This window comes from Gopherus evgoodei, chromosome 8 (assembly GCF_007399415.2).
Source record: "Gopherus evgoodei ecotype Sinaloan lineage chromosome 8, rGopEvg1_v1.p, whole genome shotgun sequence".
Taxonomy (NCBI): domain Eukaryota; kingdom Metazoa; phylum Chordata; order Testudines; family Testudinidae; genus Gopherus; species Gopherus evgoodei.
The window spans coordinates 88,852,406-88,876,729 of record NC_044329.1 but is presented as its reverse complement, the minus strand read 5'-3'; the positions used below and the strand labels follow the sequence as shown (position 1 = coordinate 88,876,729).

At 45.1% G+C, this 24,324-nt stretch overlaps 1 protein-coding gene across 4 annotated transcripts in view; it reads left to right on the top strand.

Moving 5' to 3' along the window:
• The window catches only part of ST6GALNAC3 (ST6 N-acetylgalactosaminide alpha-2,6-sialyltransferase 3), a 339,071-nt gene that overhangs the window by 145,656 nt on the left and 169,091 nt on the right, over positions 1-24,324 (top strand). For 3 of the 4 annotated variants that reach the window (XM_030573323.1, XM_030573325.1, XM_030573324.1), the window contains exon 2: positions 10,960-11,151. In XM_030573323.1, the coding sequence (XP_030429183.1) occupies positions 10,960-11,151 (192 nt within the window). Of the gene's footprint in view, positions 1-6,484; positions 6,568-10,959; positions 11,152-24,324 lie in introns of those variants that run through there. The other variant, XM_030573321.1, reaches the window with a different exon arrangement.

Here is a 24,324-nt window from a genome sequence, read left to right as displayed (position 1 = left end):
CAGCTAAGTGCCCCATTTGCAAGGCTTTTAAGCCGAGAACAAAAAGGAGCGGGACTTTCACTTACCCCTCCACCTTGGGCGCCGAGCGATGATCAAGCGGCTGGCAGAAGCGCCTCCTCGGCACCGGACCCCGCCGGTACTGCCACGGCCTTTCGGCACCGGCCGTCGCCGGCACCGAAGTCGACTCGGCACTGCTCCCTTCCTCCGAGGTTGAGAAAGCCTACGACTCTTCATGTGACCATCCTCTGTCAGCACAGCAGAGCGGCACCGTTCATGATCACAGTCCCGCAGACACTCCAGGTCCTGTCGGCACGCCCGACACCACTTACAGTCCCGGTGCTGTTTTCCTCATCGGTACTGGTCGCACTCGCTGCACCGGTCGGTATCCCGTTCGCCGACCCGCTATCGGCACCGTTCCGACTCCCGGCACCGCAACAGGTACCTTGACTCCTGTAGCCTCTCCCCGAGCCTTGAGATCTCGGTCGACCTCCCGGCACCGTTCTGGTTGCGGGTCTGGATCTCGTTCCAGGTACCGGTACGCCTCCCGGTGCCGGTCCCCGGTGCCGAGTTGGGCAAGGTCCGATAGAGTCAGAGACTCTGCCTATGCCTTCTTTTAGTACCTCCATGGTCATCCGGACATGCATCCGTGTCATCCCACATGCGCAGATCTTATGCTCAGGACCACGATTCTGATATGATGGCCAGCGGGCGCCAGCCCCGAAACCGAAAGAGGCTTGGCGAATGAATCTGCTTGGCCGCCAGGTGTACTCTGCAGAGGCCCTGCAGCTCTGGGTAGCAAAGCAACAAGCCTTGCTTAGCTGCGATAATTGTAGCACCTGGGTGAAGGTAGTTTAGTTTATGGAGTTTCTCCCTCAAAACTCCCGCCAAGAGTTCGCTGCCGTCTTGGAGGACGGGGGAAAAAAGATACCCAGAGCGTCCCTCCAGGCCTCGTTGGACGCAGCAGACTCTGCAGCCAGGACTCTGGCCTTTGGTGTCGCCATGAGGTGCATCTCATGGCTTCAGGTTTCAAACCTCCGGCCAGAGCTGCAGTATGCCATTCAGGATTTACCCTTTGTTGGTACAGGCCTCTTCGTGGCAAAGACAGCCCCAGGCTGTGAAGCCTGATGGACAATAAGGTCCTAATGCGCTCTCTCAGCATGCATATGCCAGCGACCAAACGCAGGCCTTTTCTGTCCCCAGCCGCCATACTCTGCCTAGCCAGAGACAGGACTTTAGCAAACGGCGAGGCCAAGGTGGTCGCAGACGAACGTCAGGACCCCTAAAGAGCCAAGGTCAAGGTCCCTCGCAATTACCACTGGGACCAAAGACGAACCTTCCAAGGTGCGCCTGAGGGCGGTGTACCAGTCACAGGCCAGGATCCCAATCCCGCTTTCTCCTGGCGTGGCCCCAGTTAGTTTCAGATCGCTGGGTCCTGCGCACGGTGGAGCATAGGTACCACCTCTAATTTGTTCCAGCCCTGTCCCCCTTCAGCGGACGAAAGGGGCAAGGGGTTTTACTCCTGTTATGCCCTAGTCCCCCACTCGAACGCAGGTCTCAGACCTTCCTAGTCCTGAACGGACTCAACCGGTTTAGGATAAGGTTGAAGTTCCGCACGGTATCCCTGGGAACAATTATTCCATCCTTGCCTCCTGGGGGCTACTATGCCGCCCTGGATATGAAGGACGCGTACTTTCGCAACGCCATCTTCCCTCCGCACAGGAGATACCTCCACTTTCTAGCCAACTGTCAGTACTTCTGGTTTACGGCCATAGTCGCCGCCTACCTTCGCTGATGACGGATATGCGTTTTTCCTTATCTGGACGATTCGCTTATCCAAGGAGACTCTGAGACACAAACCACTCAGCGCGTGGGCATCGTCACGGTCTTATTCACGGGTCAAGGCCTGATGATTACTATAGAGCAATCCACTCTGGTTCCCACGCAGAGGTTGGACTTCCTAGGGGCTATCCTGGTCTCCTACCTGGCCGGAGCCTGCTTATCACAACTGCGGTTTTAGGCGATGGCAACAATCATCTGAGGTCTGCAGGCTTTCCCAACGACCTCGGCTCGTACTTGTCTCAGTCTCCTGGGTCCATGGTTGCCCGCAAGTTTGTAACCAAACACGCCAAGCTCCGCCTCCGTCCTCTCCAAGTCCGGCTCACCTCGGCGTACCACCCGGACAGGAAGCCGATGGTCATGGTAGTCACCATTCCCTCGAGCACCTTAGGCTCCCTAGAGTGGTGGCTAACTCCCTCCCTGGTGTGGGCAGGGATGCGGTTTCATCCGCCCCAGCCCTCACTGCCCTTGACGACGGACGCGTCATCTCTCTGCTCGAGTGCTCATGGTCACCTCCGAGCTTAAGGCCTTTGGTCTTCTCGGGAGCTGGCATTCCACATCAATGCCCCAAAAATGAGAGTAGTCCGCCTGGCATGCAGGGGTTCCAGCGGCAGCTGCGAGGCCGTTATATCTCGGTGTTTACAGCCAACACAACGGCCATGTGCTTCATGAATATCCAGGGAGGGACATGGTCCTCCCCCCTTTTGTCAGGAGGCCATCCATTTCCAGGACTTTTGCATGGCCCACTCGATGGAGCTGGTGACGTCCTTTCTCCCAGGCGTTCGGAACGTCTTGGCGCTTTGACTCAGCAGGTCTTTCCTGTCTTACGAGTGATCACTCTGCCCCATGTGAGGCGTTCTGCTTTCCAGAAGTGGAGATGTTTCCTCACATAGACCTGTTCGCTCACCGCGAGAGCAGAAAATGCCAGATGTTCTGCTCCTTCCAAGGTCTCTCCTCGGGATCGATCTTGGACACATTCCTGGTGCCGGGGAAAGGCCAACTCCATTATGCCTTCCCACTGTTCCCACTGGTTCATTAGGTCCTGCTCAAACTCCGCAGGGGCAGGGCGCGCATCATCATGATCACTCCAGAGTGGTCCAGGCAGCACTGATATACCACGTTGCTCGGCCTGTCAATAACAGACCCAATTACCCTGCCACCCCACCCAGACCTCATCACTCAGGGCAACGACAGGCTTCGTCACTCAGACCTGCAGCCTCTTCGCCTCACGGTGTGGCTGCTGCGTAACTGAGCCGGGGTGACAGGAAGCCTTCCACCTGGTCGACGTACTGGGCCAGGTGGAAGCGTTTCTTCTACAGCTGCAATACGCTCGATCTTGCTCCTGCTGAGGTCTCGATCCCCTCTATTTGGCCTGCCTCTGGCCTTCAGCAGCAGGACCTGGCGGTATCATCGCTGAGGATACACTCAGCAGCCATCTCTACCTTCCAGCCAGGCTAAGGTGGACGTTCCGTGTTCTCACGCTCTATGGGTTCGAGGTCCCTCAAGGGCTTGGAGCGCTTGCACCCTCGGGTGCGCCGCCCAGCCCCAACCTGGGACCTCAACCTAGTTTTAACCAGACTTATGTCTCCCCCAGTCGAGCCGTTCACGACTGGCCCTCTGCTATACCTGTCTTGGACGACATCTTTCCTCGTAGCTGTTACATCGGCTAGACGGTTCTCCGAGCTCAGAGCTCTTACGGTGGTTCCGCCGTACACTAGGTTTCACAAAGACAAGGTGCAGTTATGACCGCACCCGGCTTTCCTCCCTAAGGTGGTTTCAGCCTTTCATGTTACCCACAGCTCAACGCAATGGGCACAACCATTGCACTCCTTGAACATCTGTGGAGTGCTCGCATTTATATTGCGCTGACAGAACCATTTCGTAAGGTGCCCCAGCTCTGTCACGGTAGCGGGCCAAAGGGAGGGCTTGCTTGTTTTCCTCTCAGAGGATCTCATCTTGGGTGATGGCGGACGTCCGCACTTGTTATGATTTGGCTCATATTTCCCCAAGCCACATCACCGTGCATTCTACCAGGGCTCAGGCTTCATCTGCCGCCTTGCTGGCTCGTGTTCCTTCCCACGAGATCTGTCGCGTAGCTCCATTGGTCCTCGGTCCATACCTTTGCTTCGCAGTATGCCCTGGTTCAACGGTCAAGAGATGCTGTAGCCTCTGGCTCAGCAGTTTTCATTCTGCCACATTTCACTCCGACCCCACCGCCTACATAAGGCTTGGGATTCACCTAACTGGAATGGATATGAGCAATCACTCGAAGAAGAAAAGACGGTTACTCACCTTTGTAACTGTTGTTCTTCGAGATGTGTTGCTCATATCCATTCCACACCCGCCCTCCTTCCCCACTGTCGGAGTAGCCGGCAAGAAGGAACTGAGGAGCGGGTAGGCCGGCAGGGGTATATATCAAGTGCCATGATGGCGCCACTCTAGGGGGTGACCTGCCGGCCCACTGAGTTGCTAGGGTAAAAGTTTTCCGACGAATGTGCACGCGCGGCGCACACACCTAACTGGAATGGATATGAGCAACACATCTCGAAGAATAACAGTTACAAAGGTGAGTAACCGTCTTTTTCTCAAAGTATTATCAGCTTTACCCAGGGTCAATAGCTGATGAGGCCACTTTTGGTAGAAAGGTTCTCCAGGCCAACACAAAGATCTGGCCCATATTTTTTTTATCACAGAGTTTCTATTTCTACAGAAGTATTATTAGGTATTTCTCATCCTTACTCCAGTGCTTTCTTGCTGGTCATGTTTCAGGAATGAAGCACAGCAGATATATCCTAGTCCAAAAATACCCTTTTATCTTTCAGAAACAGAGCAGTCTGCCAATCTCACCCCATTCCTTTTTTCTTCTTCCCAAGGAGTGGAATCAAAAATCTACTAGCTGTCTCATGTTGCTCTTTGAGTGTTTTCAGATAAACTTTCACATCTAGGTGCAATGCAAATATATCTCCAGCTATAGATTTGTTGCTAGTGGTTTTTGACATGCAAGTATATTTTTAAAAAAATCTCTTTACTAGGTAAGCACTTTTTGCGGTTATGGCATTTGCCACTTTCCAATGTTACTCCTGTTATACTTTTTAGTAGTTACAGTTGAGATTATATCTCTGGAGAGTTCAAGAAGAGCAGTCCCTGAATGACCATTAGCAGTTCTAGGCAGCTGTTCGCATGATGCCAAGGAGAGATGGATGCTGGAAAGCAGATCTGTGGTGAAATATTTTTCTGAAGGAATTTCACTCTGTGGTCTTTTGTGACAGAAAGTGACACTTGAACAAGGTGCTCAAGACTATAAAAGACAAAATAAAATAAATCTGATTTTACATACAGTAGTTCACAAAAATGAAACAAATTTGGTAAATGTAGCAGTTATTGTTTTCAATTGAAGGTATACTTGAGTAAAAATCAAATGAAGCTTGAAAACCTGCAGCACTACAATAAAAGTAGTATAATGTGCAGGAGTATTTAAAAAAAAATCGAGCCCTTTGTTATAAAAGTAAGCATTGTGAAACCAGTACAATATTACACCGTATCATGTCATTTAAGAGACTCCAAACATATTTGTTAATCTTTACCTCTCACTTTTCCTTCCAGGCTCACTGTTACCACGTACTCATGAATATAGCAGCTAGAAAAAGGTCTATACAAATCAATTTCTCCCCCAAATGTATTATTTTAAACTGCTCTTTGGGGCGTGGAATTGTCTTTATTAGTGTCTTGTACTGCACCAAGCTCACTGTTGGCATTTTACAGATGATAAAATAATAGTAATAGCTGTCTTGTCAGAAAGCACTAGCCTAGTGCTTCGATTAGGGGACTGGGAGTAAATTTTGTTGCTGATTTACTGTGTGGCCTTGGGCAAGTCACTTAAGCCTTGGTTTATGTATCTGTAAAATGGATGGAATAGCATTTAGCGTTGTACCTCACGGGAATATTATAGGACTTATTAAATTACTTGTAAAATGTTTTGAGGGACTTTGCCGTATATTGTTCTGCAAGTGACAGATTTTACTGGTTTACTGGTTGGTTCTGGATCTAGGAGTTAGTGTGGGGAACACAAGAAAGCAGATACTACAGACCTTTGTAGAATTTACTGCAAGTTGTGACACTGCTTTGTCATCCTGAAGATGTTTTCTTTTTTGTTAAACCTTTAAATTATTACTAGCCCTGTTAGACAACTGTGTACAGCACAAAATATTACAGATCCATTTAAATGTGTTACCAATCCATCAAAAATAAAGAAACTGTAAAATGTTGTTGTCACATCGATATTCCTTATCAGATCATAAAAGAAAAACAATTCTCCCTCACTCAGAAAACTGTGAAATTCTTGCTAAAATAAAACTAATGAGTCACACCGGTAACTGGTAAATCCCCAAAATGTGGATAATGCACATTAGAAACCATACTGTCAAATATAGATGCACACACTAATTTCATCATTCATGTTTTATTTCCACAGAGCTTTCCTCGGAATCCTAACCAGCAACATAGTATGACAGTCCTGTGATTATATAACAACATATATAAATTCAAGCCAAGAAGGAATGATTCATCATGCCTACTGCATGATGCTTATTGATTTTGATATACATACTAGACAGAATGATTCTGATTGCCAAGAAATAACAAACAAAAATTGGGATTATATTATGGATATTGAATGAAAAAAGAAAACGAGAAGGAAAAATGGCTAGTGCCCCAGCAACTTCCCTGTCTGAGGTAACCACAAGTATTGCATTGCATATATTCAAATCCCTTCAGTTCATCCAATTTTATCAGAGTAGCCATACACAAAAATTTTTTTACCCTCAGTGAGCATCTACTTTGGTTACTGAGTGAAGTTAAAAAACAAAAGCCTGTTGGCCACTGTAAACGAATATGGTAATTTTCTTCTAGCAACTCCCTGCTAGATTAAAGTCTAGCACTGTTGTAAAAGGAATAAAAGCATCTCAAAATTAATATAGCTTGAAAGTCATTCAGCTATGAATCTGTTAAAAATGTATTATCTGCTATACCTTGCTACAGAACATGTTTAACACTAGATATCTTTTAATTAAAATGCCAAGTGCATCAAAATGCCTATATTAACTTAGTGAGAAAAGTTTATAGATTGACTGGGATTTTCATATAGGGAGTGTTCCTGTCAGAGGAAATAGACTCTAAATGTTTCTATTGTTAAAGGGCTGTTTGCAACTACCTGAAATGAAAAGTAAAGCAGGAACAAGATTTCTCCCTGTTGTAATTTGCTAATTTAATTCTATATTGGTGCGGCAACATTTCAGATGATTGGTTTTGCAGCTGTTTAAAATTTTGATGTGCATAAATTTTGGGATTAGCAATTGTGCAATAAGCTATAAATATGGCTCCATTCATATTTTAATGACCCAATGTGAGTTAAAAAGCCCTGAAATCCAGTTCAAAATAGTAAATTTCAGGAAAGGAGAGGTGACAATGTCTATTTTTTACCGGGGGGGGTTACAAGGGACACTGCAGGAGGGATACCTATGAACAAATTTTCCTGAGTGGCTGGGAAAAAACCTCTTTAGAGGTGTATACCTTTGTTTAAAGTGACAAGCATAGCATTTTTAAGGCATTGATCATATGCCTTTTTTTGCTTCTTAAGAAAGCTTGAAAGTTAGGTCGGCAGGGTCGTTTTCTGCTTTTTTTTAACCAGAGCCATTTTGAGGGCTGTTAGTTCCGGTCTTCCTTGGTTTCGCTGGCAGTCTTGTTGTAGGAGAGTATGTCTCGGAGAATGGGTGCTTGTGGTTCTCACACCCTAATGAAATAAATGAATATGCTGAATCTTTAGCAAAAAGCTTCCATTCTTCAAAAAGCAAAATAAACTTAAATGTGTATTACCAAAAATGAAATAAATATCCAAATTTAATAGTTCGATTAAAAATCCCTTCAGTTCTCTTGTGAGGTCGTCATGGCAGACATTGTAGAATCTTCTGTGTAGAGACATGCTCTGCATTTCTAATGCAGAAAAATTCCTCCCTCTGACTTTTTTTCAAGAAACCTTTTAGTATTTGTAGGAAAGCCAGCTGGGGGTGATTGCAAATGGTGATAACTTGATTCTCATGACCTGACTGAACCTTCCACACCCACTCCAAGGAGTTATTAAAGATACAGTCGCTGACTTTTATTTTTGCTGGTGGGTGCGCCTCTCTGCCCCCACCTGTGTGAGCGGTGGGCAGGGCCTTGGGGAAGAGGCCAAGCGGGGGTGGGGCCTCAGGATGGAGAGCAGGCAGGCTTAAGGGGAAAGAGGCCAAGCAGAGGCAGGTCCTCGGGGTGGAGCATGGGCAGGGTCTCAGGATAAAGAGGCCAAGCAGGGGCAGGGCCTTGGGGCAGAGTGTGGGTGGAGTCTCAGGGAAAGAGGCCAAGAGTGGGTGGGACCTTGGGTGGAGCAGGGGTGGGGTCTTGGGCAGAAAGGGCGGAGCCCAGGTGGGGCCTCAAGATGGAGCATTGGGTGGGGCTTTGGGGGAAGAGGCTGAGTGGGGGTGGGACCTTGGGTAGAGCGCAGGCGGAAGGGGGGGCGGGGCCACAATCTGGCACTAGGGCCAACAAAAGATTAATCCGGACCTGCGGGTGTTGAGCAGCCCTGGTTTTTTCGGTTGGTGCTTGAGTCCCAGAGCACCCGTGGAGTCAGCATCTATGATTAAAGGTCTTCAGTAAAGCTGGAAGGTAGACAACTATCTATTGGTGACATTTGTTGGTGGTGGAATAGAATACAATGCCATGTCTTGTAGCGGTGTTTTTTTTCAAAGGAGGCTTACAGATGTAGTGGAAACATGCAGTCAAATAAATTCTGGCAATCCTCTTTAAATTGTCACATTATTTAGTGGGGGGAAAAGTCCTAAATGGAGTAAATAATCCAACAAATCTATACCCCTCTCATTACTTCCCGGATATCACTGTGCTGCATAGCCTGGACACTCAGAGCTGTTAAAAGCTTTCATATGTAACCAAACAGATCCTATTCCATCTGGAACAGTGGAATGGCACATGTGCCCATGTTGCCAGCTTGTTGCAATATAATGTACATCTTTTGTAATGCAGTTGCTGAGAAGTTCACAGGCTCTTAGGGTTTCTGGAAGTTAGATCTGCTATTCTATTATATTCCTGTTCTGCCCATCAGACTGCTTGCGTTAACTTTTTTTTTTTGTAACAGTTTATGAATAACTTGCCTCTTATTTTATTCACTAAAACTCATCACTGGAGGGAGCACCCTTCCTAGTTTCCATTCTCCCCTCAGTAACTCCATTCTCCCTGATTTCCCATCTCAACCTGTCTTGCCTCCCATTACTCATAAAACTATTGTTTTCCAAGATGTCAAAACAGACAAATCATCTAATTAACCTACCATAACTATACTGCCAACTGCAGTGTATATGGGAATAGGATAGTAGCTCTTTATATCATCTATGAACCCTCTAATGGTGCTAATTGTGTTCTGTGTTCAGAGGCCACCAGAACCCTACCAGAGTGGTAGTATATATATTAAGCTAGTCTTTGAATGTTGTATATATTCAATAAACATGGTTATTTAGACTCTGCCAAGATCATGTGGTTCTTTTATGTAATGTTTTCTGTGTAAGTAGAAAAACACACACCACCAATATTACCCAGAACTGAATTTTAATTTCTCCAGTCTGTTGGCTCAGTATGTAGTCAAATGAAACTCCAGGTGAGGAAAAGATTATATCTTTACATACCTGAGTCTTTTGTCCTCTCATTCTTCCCTCCAGCTACCCCTGTACAGCAGCTAGCATCCACATGTAATAGCCATTGCAGATATGCTACTTGTGCTAGTTGCAGCTATTCTGGATTGCAATTAAATACAGACATAAGCAGACAAATTTTGACATCCATCATTAAGGCATAATATGTACTTTAAAGACTGTACCTTCTCAAAGGGCTTGATTTATTTCTTCTTACTGAAGCTCCATTAATACGGCTGTTTACAAAGATGGAATTACTTTCAATAGAGTGATTAAATAGAAGCAAATGAGGTAAAGCAGTAATCCAATGGGAGTAATATATAAATACCTCAAGCCTATAAATGGCATGTTCCTCCAACAAAACCTTTAAAAAAATGTTTTCTGTAAACTGTATAGTTCTGTTGTATCTAAAGTCCTTAGCCACTTGCACTAGGTGGACATGCTTTGTTCCTAAGTAGTTTGGAAGCAATTTCTCTGCTCTTGTTAAAAGTGCAGGACTCATCAAGTTATATGTTAAGTCATTATGTTGAAATGTGTCACCATTCTGCAGCTGTAATTAATATCCTCTCCTGGCTAGAAGACTAGGTGGGTTCAGGTTTAGGTGGATTAGAGGTGAGAATGAGGGTTTAAGTGAACACTCAAGAGACCTTTTAAATTATTAACAATTGAGGTCAACTTGTCCTTGGTAATAAGGGCTCGCTTTGTAAATCTGCGAGCCTGGAAAGAAGCAGTAAGTCTGGCCTGCTTATTCTAAGGAATGAAGGGGTCAGATTCTGATTTCAGTTACAGTATGTAAATCCAGTGTAACTCCACTGACCTTATTGGAATGATTTAGAATTAACATGTAATAAATGAGATCATAATCTAAGAGAAAGGGACAACCATCTATCACTTTAGCCTATACAGATATCATTGTGTATTTTGTTTCGGTGCATCAGCTTTGTGAAGAAGTGGGAGTACCAGTCATGTATGCCATGCAGGGGAACTACAGATTGAAACTGTCTGAATTTTGATTTTGTAGTGACATTCCAAGATGGATTTTTCATGTAAAATGCATTCAATTTTTCAGTCAGCTATCTAGCTGGTTAATATTTTTGTCATTTTAATTAAAAATGGGATGAATTTTTTCACAACAAATTTTTTTTTCAACCAGCCCCAGGCAAAGCTCTTAAAACAACTGAAATTCAAGTTTTAAGATGCAAAATTATTCAGTTGCCTATCTTACTGGGATCTAGCCGCATTAGCAGTTACATTTCCCTGCAGTAGGCACAAATAGATAAAGCTTTGAAAAAAGGAAAGAGTACTTACTGTGAATATTGCATATATAGATTTGTTGTTTGAAACTGATCCTTATATTTTTAGTAAAACGCTTTCTTTTTTCCAATTTTAGAGAAAGGCCATTATTGCAATAAGTTTCATAGCAGCATTCCTCTTCGTCATCGTTCGCCTTACAAATGAAGTAAACTTCCCGTTGATTCTAAACTGCTTTGGACAAACTGGTGTGAAATGGATGCCGTTTTCCAACAAACAAAGGCGGCCTCTCAGAACTCACTATGGATATATAAATGTGAAAACACAAGAGGTAAGAACTTCTACTAGAGCGATGACTAGAAAGTATCAGTAAATTTGGTAACTAAATGAAGCATTTGAAAAACAACAAAGCAAACAATGTGCTCAACAAACCCCCATCACGCTGGCCTCAGATAAGTGTCCTGACAGAAAATGTCCCACTGAAAAATCTAAGCAAGTAACACCAAAGGATCCTTTTAAAAATTTGGGTAGTTTAAACTCTGTAATCTCCATAACCAGAGCTTTAAAAGAACGGTGAACTGGACTCAAAATTCTGGGTAGTTCTTTTCGGGAGATGGCAGGAAGGAAGGGCACATTCAGCAAAAGTGTATGAATAAGAAAACAAGCATCAGAGTAGTGTTTTGTGGGGTTAATTTTAAATATTGCATTAATATTTAGTTTACAGCATGTCGGTGTATTTTGAAGATTGTTGGTTTTTCATTTCCACTTGTGTATCATATGATGTTTTAACTAGTGATATTTTATCATTTGCAAAATGTTTGGTTTGGGTCTTGTTGATAAGCCATCTTGCCAAAATGCCAGATTACATCAACTCCAGTACTTGAAGGACTCTGATGCTATTGGCACTCTTGGAGGTATTCATGTATTAATTATTATTATTGGTTATATTTATTATTTGTTATATTTATTTTACTGAAATCTTCTCCACTCTGCCTTCAGAATTTCTTTGCTATTTGTGCATAAGTGCAAATCATTCAAATAAATTCAATAACATTAAAACATGAATTTGTTTTACAAGCTGTTCCTGATAGTTATTCCTTTTTTACACTGGCAAGCAATAAAATGCTTTTACAGTCCCATTTTCTTATTTTCTTTGTTTGGTTTATTTTGCTTAAGGAAATATTATTAGATTCATGTACGGAGTACATTGAATATATCTTCTTTGAGAATGAAGCTATTTTTCCCACTTTGTAAGTGCAACTGTATTTCATTTAGTTTTCTAACTGCACTGGATAGGTTAATTGTTTCACCATTACAGTGTCAAAGGTGAAACCCAGAGCAAGAAATTGTAGTTTTGTAGGGAGTTATTTTTTAAACGCTTTTAACATTTGTAATGAGTGTAGTGTTCTTGAAGGATGCAGAATTGAGAGCCCTGGAGTACATTTGTCTACAGGACAAGCAGAAGGAAAGAAGTCTTCCTGAGTCAGTAAGTGAAATCCTGGCCTCATTGAAGTCAATGGGAGCAATGCCATTGACTTAACTAGTGCTGGGATTTCACCCAGTGTGCCTTAAACCTAAAACTGATTGAGGAACCCATTGAGGGAGAAAGGGCAGTTAATTCTCCATGCCAGCTAATAAGGTGGGCCTGTCTCCCAATATTGCAGACTGCCAACTGTGGTGGTGGGTTTGAGATGAGGACACTGTGTGAACTGGATGGAGGCCCCCAACTTGTGTAAATTAAGCCACCAAAATCATTTGGTCTCTGCCGATCTGAGCTGGATTCAGACCGGCAGCTTTGGAGGAGAAGGGCTTAATATCTTATTGCTGTTGCCCTGAACCAGCTCGTTCTCCTAGAGGTTAGATGTGGATATAGAAACACGGGTAGCTCCACACTTATTGATAGTTTAATGTATTTCAAAGGTACATTTACACTGCCGCTGTGAGGTGTCCTTCCCAGTGAAGGTAGAGAAACATGAACTACCTCTGCTTGAGCTAGTGTGCTAAATATAGCAGTGTGACTCTGTGGCAGCCACCCAAATATGTACCCAAGCGGGTAGGGCAGGATTGTGCTTGGGCAGCTAGCCTGAGCTGCTACTATGGCTGCACTGCTAGTTTTAGCTTGCTAGCTTGAGTGTCTGGGCTGGGAATCACATGTAGATGAGCCCATACATCGGAGATGGAACTGAATGGTCTGATAGTCAGTGACTGATTTAATCGATTAGCAAGACATTATTTGCAATGTAGCTGAGGCCATGGAGGATTTTTTTTAATTAGTAACTTTAATTGTTTTCCCCCTCAAACATGCAGATTACATTAATATTTGCTAATTAACAATGATGAGGAGGATACTGAACATGCCTTGCTAACTGTGAATACTCTGCTCTTGAATTAATTATTCCCGGTGTGAGGGAGATTTTTTGTGTCACTGTGTGAAAAGCTTTCATGCAGCTCGTCTTTGTAACGCACTCACGGCCTTCTTAGACTAGCAGTTTTTTTATTTTAGAGTGAATGCATTAGAATTATAAATGAATATGTATGTATATGCTGTACCCTATATATTAAAATGATTAGATACCCTTCTGTCTTATTGATGGAATCCTAAAACAGACTTTGTCTCATCCAACAAGGTGTTGAGTTCAATTCCCTCTAACTTCAGAGTTCAGATGTTCTTGTGGTGTTGTGTGCTGCTAATGTACAACTTCAAGCAGTCTATCTTTCTCTGCCCCTCCCCCCCATACTTGGTCCATGCACCCCTGTATACTTTCCTATCTCCTTGTACCCCATCAGATCCCCAGTCTTGTCTGCTGCCATTCTATATTCTCTTCTGTGTTCTGCCTTTCTGATAGCTTCTTGCACTTCTTTCATCCCCCTGGTCTATTCCCCTTCCCTTCCCTTCCCTCCCAGCCTCCCATTCTGAGGCAAGGGAGCATGCTACATACTACTTTGCATACATCCTCTAGTACCCTGCCTCCCCAGAGTTACTGAAAGGCACTCTTCTTCAGTAAAGCAACAAAACAGAACACATTAATGCCATGCCATTTCAGTTATCTGTCAAGACAAAAAGGTGAGAAAAATGTTTAAAGATGAACTACATGTACACTTTAAGATATTTTTTCCTGATGTTTCCCATATATCCCCCCCAAAAAAAACCTCTACCGTGGGATGAGCTATGGCATGTGAAATTTCAAGCAGTTGGTTTCCTTTGGGGTATAACTGAATGTGATGGGACTTGGGAAATTGGGCATGTTATGGGAAAGTAATCACTCCGTAATGAAGGTTAAAGCTATCACTGATGTATAATAGTAAAGTTTATGCAATCAGTAAGTGGTGACATAAACATATCTATTTTTCACAAAGTAGACAAATTTTAAAGGGTGATGCATGTATATCACTTGGAAATGTGAACATCTAGCACAATGTGGCAGCAAAAGGGAATTCATTGTGTGTTGGAATTAGTAACATCATGACATGAAATATTTTTTGCAAAAAATAACTAAAACATTTTAAGATGAAATATAATTAGATTACATGGGAGTACTTAATAGATTGCAGTGACAGATGTGATTTAACTATCCTTAATTAAGGCTGTACATAATACAATATTGTTGCTATGGTTTCCTTGAATTATAGCTATAGCAGCAGCTATAAAAATTGGTTTTGTGTTCAGTAAACATACTATATTTAATGTAAATCAGATATTAAGTGTTATTGTCCTGACCTGTTATGCTAAGACACACTTTAGTTTTTCTGACTAATGCAATATTTCTAAAATATAAGGTCCCAGGTTTGCATTCAGGGGCTCATGGATTCCAGAGAATTTGCTGCAGCAGCATCCAATTCTTGCCCACTTTAATTAAAAATGGAATGGAATGCTACCCTAAGAAATAATCAGAGAAGATCCCCTTATGAACCCGCACCCAGGGATATGTCCCCACCCTGGGCAGGACCACCTGTGGGAGGCTAGGGCTAGCTGCTTCCACACTGGCTCTGGACCTGGCCCCCAGTTCCTGATAACGACCCCAAATGTGGCTGTCGCAGGTTACCTGCGTGAGAATTGGCAGAAATGTTAATATGATCGTGTTATCTTTTTTGACTAACTTCTGCTAAGCCAAAGGAACAATTTGCATCCATCCATTCCAGCCAGTATTTTCCTGTTCACCCCACCGACACCCAAGTCCCTGAAGAGAGGCCTCTGGGGGATGCAAGGAGTGGAGGGAGACTGTGCTTTGGAGCTGCTAGGCCTGCTTTCTTTGGAGGCCGAAACACTTTGTGTTTATCCTTTCCCCATAGAGCTTTTACAGAAAACACACATTTAATTTAAAATGGAATTTACTACTGGAAAAAAGCCCTATGATTAGCCCAGAGAGGAAAATGCACTCTCCACAGAACCAGTGCTGCACAGGCAGCAGCACTGCCAATTTCTCCAAACTGATCTGTCACTATGCCTAAAACCTGACCTGGAGCGGTTACTTATGTAGATCAAAGATAAATTCAGTCTCATGCTCATTTTGAGCCCCATCTTCCTGCCAAGAGAATTGGTATCCGTTATAATGATGGTTTCAGTGGTGTGATCATCTGTCGACTGTGACCTTTCTGAAGACCACCTACTGTTTACAACGGCCAACAAGCAGCTCTCAGCTGGTAACCATGATCAGTCATTACTGGACTCAGACCAGAGATGATGGTAACTGTATTCATTCCGAGCCATCTAGCTCCATTACAATTGACTGGGTATTTTAAAACTAGACTGGACAAAGCATATGAGTATTCTATAGGGAATGGTCTTCCAGTGACAAGGAGATGGATGAGTTGGATGACCTTATAGGACTTTCTATCTCTAATTTATTTGATTCTATATCTATATTTTTTGTGACACTTCTTTTGGAATCAACTTTTTGAGAACCATCTTCTGCCTGTTTGTGAAAGTAACCTTTTCTCTTGGCATTTTTATTTTAAGATATAGTGCTGCAACACTTACTTAATTGAGGACTGTTGTCATTCTGATAGCTTCCCTCTCCCCCAAAAAGCTCATGTGATCTTACTTGCAGGGTTTCATAAACAGATATAAGAGAAACAGCTATCAAAAATTGCACCTCCACAAAGATCCAGTCAAATTAGTGAACATCATGTATTTAAATATCAGAGGGGTAGCCGTGTTAGTCTGGATCTGTAAAAGCAGCAAAGAATCCTGTGGCACCTTACAGACTAACAGATATTTTGGAGCATGAGCTTTCGTGGGTGAATATCCACTTCATTGGATGCTATTTAAGTAGCAGCTTTGATATTAATTTTAAACACATTAGCAGTGTGAAGCCTTATACTAAGCAAGTCTAAAAGTATGCAAAGTCATATGATTGTAAACCCTGAAAAGTGAATTTTGAATAGTTTTTTTATTCTGTCATCAGTATTCATGGAATTTACCATTTTCTTATTGATAGCAAATCCAGAATATAGCCACAACAACACTTTAAACTCATTATAATAAATATATCCAAATACTGTACACAGCCTCCACAGTGGAGTTGGAAAAGGTACATTCTCAGATGGTCTACAAACTCCTACTATAAACAAAGACTGTGAGAGATTAATGTTGTTGTCCATACAAATACAGTCATAACTCAGAAAGGAAGAGAGTGACACCTTGGCTTTCAAAGTGCTTTCATGAATTGGACATTGAAAGTGCTCAGATACTCTGGTGATCAATCCTGTATAAAAACCTATTTGGAATAGAATAGACTGTAATAGTCATGCTCTTCTTTAAAAAAATCCTTTTTTACAATGCAGTGATGTCTGCAAATCTGGAATGATGTGCAGTTCCCTAGTGCCCTTTGTCCAAGGATCTCAGAGAAATTCAGGAACATTAAGCCATTTTACACTCAGGCAAATGGAAACCCAGTGACGTTGTAGTTTGCCCAGTGCTTCATTTGTAATGAAAGAGGTGCTTGAGCCAGTTTTTTACATTTATAACTGGTGCATCAAGCCACAAGGTGCTGACGCTCTGAACTGCCAAGCCTCGAGGTGCTGAGGCTCAGCCCTGGCACAAGTTAAGCACTGAGTTTGCCCAAAGCTATACAATGGGGAAGTGTTAGAACCAGGAATGTAGTTCAGGAATCCCAACTCCCAGTGAGTTGGAAACATTCTTAGATTCCAAAAGAAATTCTTGTTATGCACCTAGAGCATCAGTTCTGATCAAATATTTTTAATCACTGGTTTTAACTGGTTCTGGACACCTCTGTCCAACACAGGAACTGACCCTGTTTAACTTGTGTGTGTGTGTGTGTGTGTGTGTCTCTTTCTCTCACACGCACGCACGCACGCAGGCTTGCTTGTTTGCTTGCTTTCTTTTTTTCCATCCTGTCCGACTCAGTACAGCTGACTAGGAGTTTTTCAACAGAACTTTTTTAGTTGGAAAATGCAAATTAGTGAAAACTGATTTTTTTTTTGTGTGGGGAAAAGTCTTAGTTTTGACAGTCCAAGATGGAACTGAGAAAGAGACACACACATGCCCCGACATGCTCATCCCACCCCCAGAATGGCCAGTAGCCCTCCTTGGATATAAAAGACACATTTCTGGTGAGTGCCCTAATCGTAGTGCTATTGGCAGTTCGGAGTGGGGTGGGGGAATAATGAAATGGAACTCTTGTTTTCCAACCCGTCCTACTGTTCAGCAGTGTCATTGTGTGTTATAGGAAGATAAGACCTTTTGGAACATGAGAATCTTAAGACTGTCAGCATCTGATATCTTCCCAAAGTTAAAGAATTGATACAAAGTAGGAAAAGGGTGTCTCTCCCCCAACCCATTTCAGTTCACTGGAAAATGAGTCAAGAAAATGCTATAGAAGAGCAGGAAGAAAAGCATAGATTGTAAGCCTTTTGGGGCAAGGACTGCCTTTTTGTACAGCACTGAGCCCAGTGGCATGCTTGTCCATGGCTAGGGCTCCTACGTGTTAGCACAATACAAATAATAATTAAAAAAAAAACTTCAGGCTGCACATTCAGAGAAGTTCACAGAGCCTCTTTCTCTATGGTGTAGGAGTCAATGGGTTTCCTGTTTTACTTTTTTTTCAGTGTTTCTTCTTTATCTTATTCTACCACTTTGTCTCCAGTTTCGAGGGCTGGACCCATGCAGAACTGTTTTCTGGCATGTAACTGTCCTAGCTGAATGAGTAATATATAATGCTGGAATGATTGATAAATAATAATCTGGAGTTTCACTTTCTGAGTAAAGATGAATGCAGGAGGCAGTGTGTGGAGTGGTTAGATGAGCTTACGTTACATGTGGCATAAGTATTATGCAGAAGTCAAGAGAATAAATTCAACTTTCACATTACTGTGTCATTCTGGTTCTCTTGGGAAAGTATTTGGGTAGTTCATTCCTAAAGCAACTGGCTCAGAAGAGGCGATATGTTTCTGTTTATCAATTAGCTTTTTTTCCTTTCTGTAAAGAAGTAACACTATCTTTTTATAAAAAAGGTCACTTAAGGGAATGAGATTATATTAAAATAAGAACATTAGCAGTCAGTGGGTGGTGGTATTCTCTAGAGACTGGGGGTGCTGCAAAAGAATTGCAAAACATCTGATAATACACTTATCTGACTCTGAAAATAAAAGGGGCTTATTCTTAGCTGGTATAAATTGCTGCAGATCTGCCCTAAGAAGAAGAACATTCTCATACCCGATTTTCCAAGTAAATGGGGAAAGAATTATGTGAACACAAACCAAATTTAGACTTTTTTTTTAATAATAGACTTCTGACTACATTCATCCGCGGTGGCACAACAAGGGTGCATTTGGCCCAATATTTGCTATCCAGATGAATATCCCAATAATAAATGACACTAGGAGGCAGGGTTGGATTTCCCTCTAGGCACGGTAGGCATGTGCCTAGAAGCACCAGCATTCTAGGGGCACCTAATAATTCAAATTTTGCTACTCCCGGTCCTTCAGATGGCAGGGCTGAAGTCAGGGCTGGCTGAGGGAGAGTTGGCCCCATGCAGTCCTTTGGAGTACTCGTCGCTCAGCCCAGCACACAAAGTCACCTCCCAGTGGGGCCAGTGAGTGTGACCATGGGACAGGGCTTGGAAGAGAGGGTATTTGGGGGTGGTCTGGGGGGTGCTGGGCAGTGGGGAGTCTGGGGGGCACTGGAAAGCTGTTGTGGGGCTGCACAGGGGATGCTGGGCAGTGGGGATGTGGGGCGGGACGATGACTCCCTGGCATGGCACCTCCTGCTGGTTGTCCAGGGAATTAGCCCTTTCCAGCCCAGAGCGCCCTCTACCAGCTGATATCTCTGCTGCTGGCCCCCATGTCCTTCCCGGACCCAGGTGCCTCTTTATCTTGGGGTTCTGCCCTCCACAGTACCCCACAGTCTGGGTCTCTGCTCCCAATGGAACCCCCACCCTCTATCCCCACCTTGCCTCAGTGGCTACAGCCAGTCATCGTCTAACCCCCCGCTCCCTGGGGCAGACTTCAGTCTGTAATAGCCACTCACCATTGGCAAGGAGGTTGGACCAACTGCCTCTGCCTATATCTGGGCTGCCCCTCAGCAGCCCTAGTACCCTTTTGTGGGCCCTTAACTTGGCCGGCAGTCTGGGGCTTTGCTAGGCTGGAGCTCCGCAGCTCCCTCAGCCCTTTCCCAGCACTGCTCCACCCTAGATACCCTTCTCAGCTTCCCAGGCAGCCAGGTTCTTCTCTCTCTAGGAAGCTAGGGAGAGTGTCTGACCTTCCTTCTGGCCCACCACCCTCTTATAAGGGCCAGCTGGACCCTGATTGCACTGGCTGCAGCTGTGGCTGCTTTCTAAATCAGCCCAGCTTTTCCCCAGCCACAGTCCTCTCCCAGGGCTGTTTAAAGCCCTTCAAGGCATGGCAGGGTGACTACCCCGTCATAAACAGATAGTTAAGGGTTAATGTCTCTTTTACCTGTAAAGGGTTAACAAATGGGGAACCAAACACCTGACCAGAGGACCAATCAGGAGACAAGATACTTTCAAATCTCGGTGGAGGGAAGCCTTTGTTTGTGTTTTTTTGGGTTTGGTTTTGTTCTCTCTGGGTCCTGGAGGGGACTAGACGTGCAACCAGGTTTCTTGCCAATCTCCCTGCTACACTCTCTTATATATTCAGAAGAGTGAGTATTTAGTAAGAAAGGCAGTTATAGTCTTTTTATTGTTTTCTGTATTTGCAAATGTGTAGTTTGCTGGAAGTATTTTAAATTGTATTTTTGCTGGGGGGAGGCTTCTTTCTAGTGTCTATAAGCTGACAGACCCTGTAACTTTTACCATCTAAATTGCAGAGACAACTTTTACTTTTTTCTTTCTTTTTATTAAAAGTTTTGCTTTTAAGACCTGTCTGATTTTTCCCCTTGTTGAGGCTCAAGGGAATTGAGTCTGTACTTAACAGGGAAGGGGAAGGAGGGGAGAAGGGTGGAATCCCTTTGGTTTAGATTCACGGAGCGTGAATCTGTCTATCTCTCCAGGAGCCCGGGGAGGAACACCTGGAGGGGAAGAGAAGGGAGGGGAAGTCTGGGAGAGGCAACGGTGAGGAAAGGGTTTTACTTTCCTTGTGTTAAGATCCAGGGGGTCTGGGTCTTGGGGGGTCCCCAGGGAAGGTTTTGGGGGGACCAAAGTGTATCAGGCACTGGAATTCCTGATTGGTGGCAGCTTATCAGATCTAAGCAGGTAATTAAGCTTAGAGGAATTCATGCTGGTACCCCAACTTTTGGACTCTAAGGTTCAGATTGGGGAAAGATACTATGACAACCCCACCACGGGAGTCTGTTGTATTGCATTTTAAAACCACAACTATCCAAAGCAATAGAAAAATTGACATAGGTTGGAACACAGCATATATTGTGTATTTGCCTACCACATATGGAGAGTCTATCCTTTCAGTGCTAGATAGTGCATAGCTATCAAACATATTTCTAAATAATAGGGATGGTAATAGGAAATAAGGAGGTAATTGTTCCAGTCACAATAGGCTGCATTCCTATAAAACTTCCATAACTAAACTAAGAAATGCACAAAGAAAGTAAGAGAGCTTAAAAGTTAGTTTCTTTCTAGCGTGATAAACTCAAGACAGACAGCAGCAAGGGAGGGGTAGGAATCAGTCCCAGAGGGTTAAAAGGCCCTCCTCCTTATCAACAGAGAGGCAACCACAGGTCAATCAGGTTCAGCTGTGAAAGGGTTACCAAGGTAGCAAATTAGAATCAGCTGAGGAGGAGCTACCTGAGGTTAATTAGGAGCAGCTGATTCCAACTTGGGGCTGCCTGAGACCTTTTTAAACCCTTCCCTGGGAAGAAGGAATAGTGGGGGAGAGCGGAGAGAGAAGGAGCCCTGATCCCAGAGCAGCAAAACAGCGAGACTCACCAGGAGGGGAGGCAGTACTCTCTCCCACAAGGGAGTAAGAATACGCTAAACAGGACTGGTGGAGATACAGGGAGCAGACTTCCCCTGTGTCCCAAAGGGGACTGCACTGCCCAAGCCTGTCTCACCAGGGCTAAAAGCAGCAGAGGCTGGGGAGACTGAGAAGGTGCCTTGCCCCACTAGATACAAATATCACCGCGAATTACAAAAAGGGCTTAAGATATACTATGAAATACTGAAGGAACAGTGGAAACACTGAGCAGCCTTGAAGGAAGATAAAGCACACATCAAGCAGCTAGTACACAATGCAGAAGGCAGTAGCTGTTTCAGGGCCGGCTTTAGGAAGTGCGGGGCCCAATTCGAACATTTTCGGCGGGGCCCTGGCAGGGATGACTAAAAAAAAAAAAGTGGAAAAAAAAGCCTTTCGTGTCTTTCATGTATTATTTACTTTCCATAACTATATAAATAAAATTATATATTATGTACATTGCATCATATATGCTGTTGATTGGTTATTAATGACTGCCGTTTCACATGTGTGGGTCCCAGCTGCTCCCTGCCCCCCTCATTGAAGCAGGTGTGCAGGGTTACTGCCCTGGGAACTGCAGGGCACAGGTGGACATGGGCCTGGCTGGAGGCAGGGCAGGGGCTGACTGGAGGTAGGGTCTGGCTGCAGGCAGGGCAAGGGGTGCGGGACTGGTTGGAGATAGGGGGTGTGTGGGGCAGGCTGGCTTCAGGCAGGGCCTCGGGGGGATGCAGCAAGGGTTGGCAGGGCTGGAGACAGAGGAGTGTGAGACTGGCTGGCTTCAGGCAGGGGGGTGCAGCAGGGGTTGGCTGGAGACAGGGCAGGGTGTGCAGGGCTGGTGCGGGCAGCAGTGTATGGGGCTGGCTGGCTTTGGGCAGGGCCACAGCGGTGTGTGGCAGGGGTTGACTGGAGACACGGCAGGGGGTTTGACAGGGACTGGCTGTGGGCACAGGGTGCAGAGCTGGCTGCAGGCAGGGTGAGCAGAGCTGGTGGGGCAGGGCAGGGGGTGCAGCAGAGGCAGCTGGAGCCCCAACCCTTTAAATAGCCCCCATGCATCTGACGAAGTGGGTATTCACCCACGAAAGCTCATGCTCCAAAACGTCTGTTAGTCTATAAGGTGCCACAGGACTCTTTGCTGCTTTTACCAAGCTCCCTGCTATCCCAGGCCTTTGGGGGCTATTTAAAGGGCCCCGGGCTCCCCAGCTTCTACCCCCCCGAACCTTCTAAATAGCCGCGGGAGCCCTGGGGAATGCATGGAGGTGGTGGGGCTCTGGTGGCTATTTAAAGGACCAGGGTGGCAGAAGCAGCTGGAGCCCTGGCCCTTTAAATAGCCCCCAGAGCCCCTCACTACCCCAGGGCTCTAGAGGCTATTTAAAGGCCCGGAGCTCCAGCCAGGAAAGCAGGACCTCGGGGCTTGCAGCGCTCTGGCCGGGGCTCCAGCCAGGAGAGCGGGGCCTCGGGGCTTGCAGCGCTCCGGCCGGGGCTACAGCCAGGAGAGCGGGGCCACAAGGCTTGCCGCGCTCCAGCCGGGACTCCAGCCAGGAGAGCGGGGCCTCGGGGTTTGCAGCACTCTGGCCGAGGCTCCAGCCAGGAGAGCGGGGCTGCAGGGCTTGCCGCGCTCCGGCCGGAGCTCCAGCCGGGAGAGCGGGGCTTGCCGCGCTCCAGCCGGGACTCCAGCCAGGAGAGCGGGACCACGGGGCTTGCTGCGCTCCAGCTGGGACTCCAGCCAGGAGAGCGGGGCCACGGGGCTTGCAGCGCTCCGGCTAGGGCTCCAGCCAGGAGAGCGGGGCTGCAGGGCTTGCTGTGCTCCGGCCGGGGCTCCAGCCAGGAGAGCGGGGCCTGCCGCGCTCCAGCCAGGACTCCAGCCAGGAGAGCGGGGCCTCGGGGCTTGCAGTGCTCTGGCCGGGGCTCCAGCCGGGAGAGCGGGGCCTCAGGGCTTGCCGCGCTCCGGCCGGGGCCATGGGGCTTGCCGCGCTCCCGCCTGCGCTTTGCTCAAGGGAGCGGGACCATGGAAGACCCCTGAGCTGATCGCAGCCAGGGACCTGGGGTAAGTTTTACAAAAATAAAAAATGTCTAAGGCACGGGGCCCGATTCCTGGGAATCAGGCGAATCAGCCTAAAGCCACCCCTGAGCTGTTGAGAGAGCCTTGGAGAATAGCATCAAACTTGGTTTAAATGAAAACACGAGTTTTATACCAGTGTAGCTCACATGACTTCAGTGGAGTTGTTTCCCATGTGTGCTGGTGTAAGTGAGAAGAATTGGGTCTTGCATCATAAAACCCCACATCAACACAACTTACTATCATAGAAAATTGCTTGACTGTTAATATTTCACACATTAATGGCACCCATTCAGTCTTTTCTTTCAGGGTCTTGTCTATTGTAATGCCTTAAGAATTCAAGTGATTTTTTTTAAGAGAAGTCAAGTCAGTTCCATTTTCTTTCATAATTTATTGTATACCCCTTCCTCATTCCCCCCAACTACTCTTCTGTTTTGATTATTCTTGTCTCACATCTCTTCAGGCTCAGTAATTTCCTTATTACAGTAACAGAGACAAACTATATATTGTACAATGTTCTTCTGAATGTCTTACAAAGTTTCAAAAATAATTTCTGTTGAAGATCTATAGATGGAGTCAATGTACAATCCACGGTATAGACTGTTTTAATGAAGCCCATGCCTGGAGACATTTCCTTTCAGGGGTGGATTAAGTTTATTTGTACTAACTACATGAGAGTACCAACCCAAGCCCTGGGAGTCCTTGGTACACTCCTAAAAATAAAATTCATATTTAGGACTCAATCAATCACCTCTGAGAGCACAACTGCAGTAACATTATTCATATAACACACATTCATAGAATCGTAGATTCCAAGGCCAGAAGGGCCCACTGTGATCATCTCATCTGACTTCCTGTATAGCACAGGTCATAGAATGTCCCCAAAATAATCCCTACAGATCACTTTTAGAAAAGCTTCCAATCTTGATTTAAAAATTGTCAGTGATGGACAGTGAATCGACCTCTAATTACTTTCACCACCAAAAATGTACACATTATTTCCAGTTTGAATTTGTCTAGCATCAGCTTCCAGCCATTTGATAATGTTATACCTTTGTCTGT